Below are 10,830 nucleotides of genomic sequence, written 5' to 3'. Positions count from 1 at the left end.
GCAAATCTGAACATAAAAAATATATTCTCTCATTAACCGCTATAGATAGGCCTACTTTTGTAATGTCTGTGGTTTTACTCATATTAATAATAAGTATGCATTTTACACGACAGTAAGTAAATGTGAGTAGATATTCTATGTGTCCACATGTCCCCTAATGAGTTAACTGAAAACAAAAAACAGTTATTTTTGTCATTGGATGTTGCTGGCGCTGCTACTTCTACCATTTAACTCAAATCTCAAAACCATTTTATTGGTGGTTTGCAACAGAATGCAATAACTCATAAATCTTTGCTTTCCAGAAGAAAAAAAAAAAAACATTCCCTGCAAGTTTAAACCAAACAAGACACTGAATCCATTTTGAGATCTCTTTATTCAGATCCCCTGTAGAACACCAGAATTGTGTAAAAGTGTAAAATCTACACATAATATAAATTCTACTGTCCTCCTTACAGTGAGTAAACACAGAGCGATGTGCTGGACGCGGGTTCACACGTCCTAACAAGAGTCCAAAATCATCCGTGTGAGGTCTGCTGTTCCCTCAAGAAACGAATGGTGTCCATTTCTGCAGTTGTTGTTCTTATTTGCTTGATTTGTCTCTATGAATGTGCGTAATCCATCTTCTGATGTGACACTGCTGTTGACTGTAGTACGAAACGCAAGAAGACCATTAAGAAAAGGGAAAATTTGGATTAGCCGAGTCATGGAAAACCGTCTTTGCTTTGGTATGACTAACGCGTGAGGAACTCTGCTGTGCGTTTGAGCTCAGCTGTATCCCGGAATGTGTGTGAAGTCGCCAAGCGGACACACGCAACCCTGACACACGGTCTGTTTGCGTTCCAACGTTTTCCAGAGAAATAAGAGCAGAGGTTTTTGTTTATGTGCATTTTTTCCCCCTGCTTTACCAGAAAAGAAATCCCCTTCGGGATTTTTCAGTGTTGCTTTAACTGATTCGAAAGCGATGACCATATCCTTCTGTGGGCACATAAACATCTGGACACCAAAACAACTTCTGCAAACCACAGGAGCGGTCAGTTCTTAAAAATATTCTTCACGGTGATCACATTAAAGTCAACATAAAATGCTGTTCGTTGCCCATTTTACTTTCATAATACAAAATATTTTGACATTAAAGCTGCTGTCCGTAACTTTTTTTGTGTTCGAAATTTACAAAAAATATATATGAGCACATCATAAATCCATATTCCAGCTGTGTCTCATTTCATTTAATTTCAAAGGCTGCATCCTCAAGAGGACGAATCCTGTGAAGGATGCGGTATATGGAGTGTCCTTAGCCAGAATTAAACAAGACGTCCTTCGTAGGACACACAGGCAGGAAAGGAAACAGGAAGTATATCGTTGCTATGCCAACGCGCTCTCAGCAAATGAATGAAAATTATGAATACATTTGTATGTAATTTGAAAATAAAATGTATTTACTTGTTTTATTTTGGTTAATGCTTGAGGAGCTGGCTTATGTAGGCTACAACATATCTGTTACAGAGACAAAAGAGGAGGATAACAAGCATGAAACTACTTACATTTAAACACATCTTCACTTGTATGTACATTTGATGACGCCGCCATTTATTTTTTTCAAATAAATGACGGTTGTTAACAGCGACGCAAAGAATTGTGGGCTATCTGCAGCAGCAAAGGATACACCTCATGCATCCTCCGAATTCCTGTGAAAGAAGGACGCATTCCAAGATCGCGCTCGGAGAGTCCTACTTACTTTTCTGAAACGATACAGCCTCAATGACGTATGAAACCTTCGAAATGAGACACAGCTCGTGTTTTTGTCTGATCCTGAATCGCTACGGTACACCTATAATAAGTGTTTATATTCTGACTATTTTAGGCTGGTTCGGGTCATACCACTGCGGAGTAGACAGAGAGAAGTAGCTCCGGCTACAATGTTCTTCCGCAAGACGCATTCAGTTCTGTTTATTAACCGCTAGAGCGCTTTAAATGTTAAATTTGATTTCATCCATTGAAAAAACAGCTTTCATGTGTATTAAGAAAGTAAACGGTCAATTTTGATTTCATGTTGGCTATTATTTATTACTACATTGCTTGTGCCCAAACCTGCTCCGATTTTAACATGTTTATAGTAAAATATTGGTAAAACCAAAGGTTTACATTTTGGTCCTCAGTTACTAAGTGTGCAAACAGTAAACATCCAAGTTTACAAGCTGAAACTTGAGACAAGTTTTACAGTTAAACCAAAAGCATTGTAAAAATCACAACTCTTAACCACAGATTGCAGCCTTGAGACTTACATAAACCTCTGTACCCCTTAAACCTAGCAACTAAAAATAAAGATTAGCCTACTTTTGAGGAAATTAAAACAAAACCCATTAACATAAGCTCAAAGTCCTCTCAAGTTTTTCCTGAGGGCACACAAAAAGGAGGAGGATATGAGCTCCATTTTGCCTTTGAAACACCCTGAACAAACATTTAAGCTAAATGCTAATGCTAATACTGAAGTGTTTCCATCTGATACACAGAATCTGGGTGGAGATTCTTGCCCAAGAATTCACAAAAACATGTTTTGTGTTAATAACACCAGGAGAAATTAGGACCGTACATCGGTCAAGCCTGCTGTGATTCATCTGAATCGCTGATGAATATCATATGACTCTCGCTGTATCAGGTCAGAAAACCTACCTTCACGTAAACTCAGGAATCTTCTGCTGCCTGAAGGGGAGCTGAATTACCGTGTTATCTGATTAAACTTCCTGGAAGTGAGCAGAAGCCACATGAACCTGCTATGTGGGTTTATTTCTTGCTCATCTAGTCCAAACAAATTTAGCAGTTGAACGTTTGAAGCGTCAAGTAATTTTGCAACAAATCCCAGCCAATCAAAACATATTTTGTCTTTAATAGAGTGCAACAGTGCCCGCCCACTTTTTCAGTGGTGTTTTTCCCATTCATTTTTCCTATAGGGAGTCTTTAAGTATTATAAGCCATGACAAGGTGAATCACAACATTAAAACTTTGATTTGAAGCAATAAAGGTACAGGAATGAGTACATAACGGCTTTAGTGAGGGAAAGAACTACAATCCCATGAAGCATTGCGAACAGCATAATTTCTAACACTCATTTTTAAAATGTTGACTATATATATATTATGTTGATTATATAATATGTATATATATTCACTGGGGTGGGTGGAGCTAAATAGCTCATTTGGCACATTTTGCTTGTAGCGACTTTCTGATTGGTTGAACTTTCTGTACAGCATCATGGGTAATGTAGTTTTTTTTTTTTTTTTACCACGAATTCCACTGTTAAACACGATTATTTTAAAATAATGCGGGCTGACGGCTTCAACAGTAGCAAATACTATCGATTAACAATCTTGTAGCTCACATTATGTCTGTCTTTAACAGTTTATAAGTTATCGTTAAAAATCAATTTCCCTATGGAGAAAACGAATGAGGATTTTACTTCCGAAACCCGACTGTTGCACTCTATATACAGTGAACTGGAACAGGCTTTTGGACCAATGAGATTTCAGTGTGGGCGGAGCAACTTAGCAAAACACATAAACAGAAAATTTAACGTTCAGCATTTGACACTTTTTTTTTTTGCATTGCGCCTGGATAAGACACGGTGTCACAATTTCACGTTTCAAGAGATAGTTGTGTTTTAGCAAGCTAATGCGTAAACAACTTTTTTTTGGAGTCTGATTAGCATCTGCACCTGCTAACACACAGGTAACGTCATTCGCACAACTGACAAATATGAAAAAAATATGAAAAAAGTTGATCTAGCAGGCAATCTAAAAGACTGATCTAACAGGCATTTAAATAAAATTCAAAACATGAAGATACAATATACATGTATGGTTTATCAAAGGCAACTGTATTGTTGGTTTCTGGAGTTCAAAGTGACTTTTTTAAGTGCAGAAGCGAGAATGTCCTGTTTCTCTTGCAAATAATCCTGTCTGGAATTCAAAAATTCCAACTCTGGGAGTAAAAAAAGTGTTCGTATATCTGTCCACAGGAGAGTTGTATCTCCATTATGGTCCAGAGGCCAAAGGTCAGGCTCTAGAGGCTCTCGTACATGCGAAGGGTTCTTTCTAATTGCTGACCTACGCGCTGGTAGAAGGCGATCTGTTGGCGGAGGTACGCCTGCATCATCTCTTTGAAATCCACCTCCCTGCGCTGGTGGAAGTGGTTCATCTCGGCCTGCAGGGCGAATCCCACAGTCCTGCAGCGTTTACGAATGCCATCTGCTTCTTCTTGGTCCATCTTTCCCTCATCACTCATACGTTGAGACTCCTTTACCTTTGCAAAAGCACCTGAAAGGAAGCAAAAGAGAGGGGATTTAGAAATTTTGAAATTTATGCATATAGTCAACCACTAGCAATTGCGCTGAAGAAAACTTTTAATTATGTACGTTTTTAGCACACCGCTAGGCGTCTACTAACCAATATCAGACTGATTTATCAAATATTTTTGACCCTTCGCAAAGACCCGCCCCCCTTAGTTACTGTTGCTTTGTCCAACAAGCCATTGTACCACCTCAGCTTAAGCGGCTCGTGAACCGATCATCTCTTCCTACTAGTTCATTTATAGCATCAAATAAACATGAATGAACATCAGAAGGAATGTTGTTTCAAATGCGGAAAGACGTCATTACACACCATTTTTCAAGTTCAAGTTCACCAAGGTTAATCTTCTAACTCCTGACTGCTTTGTCGGACAAAATGGCAGATTCTGCGTTATGATTGGTTAGATCGCTTGTCAATCAAACTCCTGGTGAAGGGTCAATTGATTTTGAACGGTTAAATACACACATTTATGTGTCCAAATGCCCTTCTTTGCAAGTATCCTCGTAAACACAGTCATTTATGTCTTAAGTGAACATAAACAGTTGAGAAAGAAAATGCGTGACTTTAACTTAAATAAGAATAAATGCATTTAATTTACACAGTGAAGACTATGCAGTGTAAAATTACTCATATAGTGAGATAAGGTTTATCTCATAATTATCTCAGTTTTCTCACAATAGAAGCAAATGAAAACATAATAGTTAAATAATTTAAACACACTACATATATTTAATAACATGTATTAAAGTGATTAAATTAAGAGATTATGTCGTAGTTTAAATTTAAATTTTAATATTAATTATATTAATTTACTGTTATATTAATAATATAAATAATAAATAATAAATAAATAAATAAATGTAATATATATATATATATATATATATATATATATATGGGATAATTATACTTACTAAATAGTTTTGAAATATAAAAAAATATATATATATATATATATATATATATATATATATATATATATTACAGATAAATATATATAAATTATAAATATATAAATTATAAACAATTTTACAATATTTTCTGAAAATTCACTGAAAAATTTAAAACAAATATTAATTAAAATATTGTCAGAAATATTGGTTAATATTGGTTAATATTGAAATATTGGTTATAGGACATTTTTGGAAATATTGTGACAATTTCTCATTTAGGGTCATGAGCATGCCTGTTTTGACATCTTGAGGTGTTGTGGAACACATGTACAAAATATCTGATGATTTTGATGTTCGCGGATCAATTTGACCCTCAGTTTCATGGTTAACCACAGCTGTACAGACTCAAAATTTTAAAAAATATATCTAATTTTTAATGTCATTTTCTCAACTACACTCTGATGGTATGTAGACACTTTTATCCAAACAAATACACTATGTTGAATGTACATTTCTGAACGCATGATTTTGGCATTACTAGCACTATGCTCTGCTGTCTGAGCTTCAGGAAAGCACACAAAAATGAAACAAAAACATTAAAAAAAAAAATTAAAACCAATTTTAAATAAAAAAAATTGCTACAATACTGTTTATAATATTCATATTTCTTTAAACAAATGGTTAAAATATAGTTGTTAAATACAGTTTTAAAAATAATTTGTCCTCATGTTTATTTTTGTTGTAATGTGTGAGAAGTAATTACATTAAAGATTTACTGTTTTTACTTTATTTTTGTTTTTTATAGTGTGATTTTATTTTTTATGAATTGTATTGAATCCAATTAGGGTCTAATTTGACCCGCAACGGAATAATCGTACCCAGAATTCGAACATAACATCACACTTGTATCTGTAACACTTGCTCTGCATAGCAAAAACCAAACGAGACTCCAGTATTAGCAAAAAGTAAGAAATTCTTTTTAAATGTTCACAGCTCAGTGAACCTCAGATCTTTCTCAGTTGATAAAAGTGCCTTTTGTCTCACGTTTCCAGTGCAACCGGTTCTAATCATCCACGTCCTGTTGTGACAAAGCAAACCACTCACACGCTCATGAGAGTCTGAGATCTGAACGGAGCCGCTGAGTCACAGGACTCTGAGAAATACGACTGAATCTGGAGACCTGAACAGACAGATCCACTAAATCATCACATGCTGTGTCCATCTGCAGCACAGAAGACAGAGATTGTCAGAAACAGCATGAGGGATTAGATATCGAGCGTGTACAGCTGATCAGAGGTCAGTGTTTGGCAGTGCTGTACACACCTGTAATCTGACACAGGAAGTCTGGCCCGGTGTTCTTTGTGTTTGGGATTTGATACACAGCAATTTATTACTTTATTTCCTTTCAGCTCACAGACTGGCAGATTACAAACCCACTGCGCAAACACTACACAGAACAAACGAGTACAGTCAAATGTCCGTATGCAAAGACCTCGTGTTTGCATTCCCTCACCAAACAGCTAAAATAAGACAATGTTGTGCCCCGTGAACAAGGTTGCAGTTTGCATATTATTTTTGAAAATCATTTCTAACCACACCGAGTACATTTCCACACTTTTTGTAGCATTTTATCTTTTTATATGAGATAAAAAGTCAAAATTATGACAAACTAAGCCATAATCAAAATGGCCATAGTCATAAATATGAGATGAAGTCAAAATTATGACATAAAATCTCACAATTTTGATTTCTCATGATGACCTGAGAAGTCGAAATAATGACATTTTATTTTATTTTTTGTCATAATTGTGACTTTTCATCTCAATTTTGATTTATCTTGGTCATTTTTGACCACATAATTATGACTTAGTATGTCATAATTTCATCTTTATCTCAAAATGTCCTTTCGACTTGTCCATAATGACACATCATGACAAATTCTGACATAAAAAGGTTTAAATGAATTATGACAGTCAAGTCAAAAACTTAATTTTGACTTTTTATCTCCCAATTTTCACTCTTCATACTCATAATAATGACTAAGTATGTTCATTTCAATATCATAAAATGTCATAATTATAATTTACCAAATTTTAGTATGATGTGGCAATAATTGGCTTCCATACTGAGGTTTTTCGCTTAAAAAACAGTAATATCATCACACTATGAAGGCGTTATGAAGATAAAGCTGCTCATTTTGTCATACTCAGCTGGTCATGTGATCTCAACATGGCCACCCACATAAACAGCATAAACACTTCTGATATGAATGAGTCTTCATCTCTTATGAACGCATATCATTTGAAACATAACAACTGTGTATGCAAATGACATGTAAATAACCCCTGTAATGATTGGCTAATCTCCGCATACCAGCATACTGAATAGACGATGTGCTTTTTGTCACATTTAACATATTACTACTCAAAGACAACCTATTTTCCCAGATGTTTTCCTTTATCCCAGAGGACAATGAAACAGTAGGGTGAATTTTTCACGATCACGACGGGGGGGACAAGAAGAAGCGTCCAGCGGTACCAGGCACAGCCCGGCACTGACCTCTAGCACACTTTCTCTCTGTTCACTCGAACACACACACGAGTCTGAGGACTGAATTCAACAAAGCCACGCTCAGTATGACAGATTTATTATATCATCTCACGTTTTTCGATCAAAACAGGATAGGAAATGTTAAGAACATGTTGCAAGTCTGAATGTAGAATCGTAAATTATTCCTGTGATCAAAGCTGAATTTTCAGCATCATTACTCCAGTCTTCAGTGTCACATGATCCTTCAGAAATCATTCTAATATGCTGCTCAAGAAACATTTCTTATTATCAAAGTTGTGCAAGAAGACTTGATGTTCAGCAAGCAAAACTTTAAAAGTGGGTTTAATTATTTTGTCCTCTCTAATGGACTGCAGACATGCTAAACATTACCGTACGCCATGAATGACAGGAATAAAGTGAATTTCTCTTGTTCTGTATTTTCAAACATGCAAAACTTTTGTACGTGTGCCAACAGAGCCATTAAAAGAGGAAGCTGAGCTTACGTAAAATGTCTGAACATCATTTTTGTGGTCAGTGACTGTCTATTTATTTGTTTTTCCTATATAAACACTAGTATATATGGCTTCTGTTTACTCTGAGGGAAGATAAGGAGGCTCTCTGATGGGAAACAAACTCTCTTTGACAACTAAATGATTTTCTGGGGGTATTTTAGCCAGTGTGTAATCAAAAACCATAGTTATTGTTCCACATAGTAAAATAGTGTCTTAAGTATTATATAATCACATTTCAAGTTATTTAAATGAAGCAAAATGTTAAAGTAAACATTTCTGTAGAGCTTCCAGTAAGCAGACTAACCAATTAGCTTGTAAAGCTAACATTTCCTACGCAAGTTACTTCAAGTAAACATAAATCGTATATCATACTCTTGATATACAACATGCTTGTTATTTTTCTTAAATTAGAAAAACCTCAATCTGATACCACAAACAAACTAAATAATATACTACTTAGGCTAGCATGATGCTAATTGCAGTCAGAAGTGAGTTTTCTCTCAGTCTTTGAGGTGAAATGAATGCTAACAGCACAAAGAATAACTGACCTGAAGCCTCAGAGCTGCATTTAATGTGTCTAACAGCACCGCCGTGGAAACGCAGAGGAATTTCGGACTGGAAAAACAGTCACAGCTCAATTTATCCCAGAGCAAATTCTCAGACACCAGAAGGGGAGAAACAAACCATAATGGTGGGCCAGAAAGATTGCACAAGATTGCTTTTTAAGCAAACCACTTCTACAAAAAGAAGTATATAAGGTTAATATATAAATGTATGCTTTTCTAAATTAAGATTTGGACACTTTCTAACATGGCATGTTGATACTCTGCTAGGACACCTGAGTGAAATTCATACATCCAGTACACTTGATCACTTCATTAGTTTTACTGATCTGATCATGAAAGAAAGAAATATAAACGGGTCAATAACATTATGGGTCATTTTTTTTGTCCAAAGGCTTTAATAATAGAGCTGTCAAATGATTAATCGCGATTAATCGCATACAAAATAAAAGTTTGAGTTTGCCTAATATATATGGGTGTACTGTGTGTAATTATTATGTATATATAAGTACACACAAATTAATGTATATGTTTAAGTGAAATATGTTATTTATGTACAAAATATTTTTATTTATATATAATATAAATTATATAAAAATATAAATAAATACATATACTTGTAAATATTTCTCAAATATATACATGAATGTGTTTGTATTTATATATACATAATAATTACACACAGTAATAACACATATATTAGTCAAACTCAAACTTTTATTTTGTATGCGATTAATCGCGATTAATCGTTTGACAGTCCTACTTAATAATAATTAAAAAAAAACAAAGATATGACATCCAAAGTATGTGAGGTAGTACAACTAGATCCCTTTTATCTAATCCATAAGGTTTTAATTATATTTTGCTACATATAAAGGTATTTTAAAGATGTTGAAGAGTCAAAAGGTCATTCGGTTTAACCGTCCAAAGGCCAATACAGCCATTTCATTTGTGATTAAAATATCTTAAAATGTAATAAATGTATATATTTTTTATTCTGCCATGATTTTATAACATCATATATCAACATAGTGCAAAATGGTATTAAAATTTTGTGTAGAAGTCGTTGCTTTGTTGTGAGAAAGAATGACTGGAAAAATGAATTTCATTGATGTCATTTGGAGTAACCAATAAAAAGGGACCATTTTGGATCAAGTAATGCGGTCAATATCATGTGACAGGATGTGACATCATTCAGACACCTCCAAAGGACCACATGGTCATGAAGCAAAGTAACTAACTCTCTTTTAACTATTTGAAACATTCATGTTTTCACTTGATCATACGCATGTCCCGAAACATCAGGTCATTCGGTACAACCGCTATAAAACATGGACAGTTTTGTAATATTTTAAAAACTTGTACTAAATATAAAATGTTTGATTGTACTTTTACTAGCTAGCTAGATATCAGCCTGTTAGCATCGTTTGAAAATATCGTCACTCGGTTTAACCAAAAGTGTCATTCGGTAAAACCGAAATTTTGACTTTTTTGCTGACAAATTTTGTCCATCTTGTAAAAAATGACAAAATCAGTGTTAATTGATTATAAAAACCACATAATCTCATTGTTAACACTTAATAAAACCTTAAAATTAATTGTATCTCCATTATGATTTTTTATACTTTTAAAAACCTTATTCGTCAATGACCCAAACACACTTGAAGATGAAAATTAAAATGCCAAAAAAGCATTCAACAGGTAATTTAGAATTACGCCTTAAAATCACCCATGAAGCACTTAAAAGTTGATCAGAAAAGTGAAACTGGTTCTCAAAAAAATCTCTAAAATTGTTTGTTTTGCGAATACCACTTAGTTTGATATTTGATATCTAATGCAATGGCATTAATTACTTCCTTAAGTGTGGCTAAAGTATAACATTGTGAGTAAAATCTATGATTACAGGACAGGTGTGGAGCAACCATCTGCCATCCTGTATGCCTCTCCCGTTCATCCACACATGCTTACA

At 34.6% G+C, this 10,830-nt stretch overlaps 1 protein-coding gene across 1 annotated transcript in view; it reads right to left on the bottom strand.

Annotated features, from left to right (window-relative positions):
- Nucleotides 1-354: 354 nt before the first annotated feature.
- snx33 (sorting nexin 33) overlaps nt 355-10,830 on the bottom strand; it is a 21,820-nt gene continuing 11,344 nt past the window's right edge. The window contains exon 2 of the mRNA XM_048157475.1: nt 355-4,310. Within this exon, the coding sequence (XP_048013432.1) occupies nt 4,057-4,310 (254 nt within the window). The 3' untranslated portion in view covers nt 355-4,056. The remainder of the gene's footprint in view (nt 4,311-10,830) is intronic.

The sequence above is a fragment of the Megalobrama amblycephala genome, linkage group LG15, assembly GCF_018812025.1.
Source record: "Megalobrama amblycephala isolate DHTTF-2021 linkage group LG15, ASM1881202v1, whole genome shotgun sequence".
Taxonomy (NCBI): Eukaryota; Metazoa; Chordata; class Actinopteri; order Cypriniformes; family Xenocyprididae; genus Megalobrama; species Megalobrama amblycephala.
This window is presented reverse-complemented; position numbering and strand designations above follow the sequence as displayed.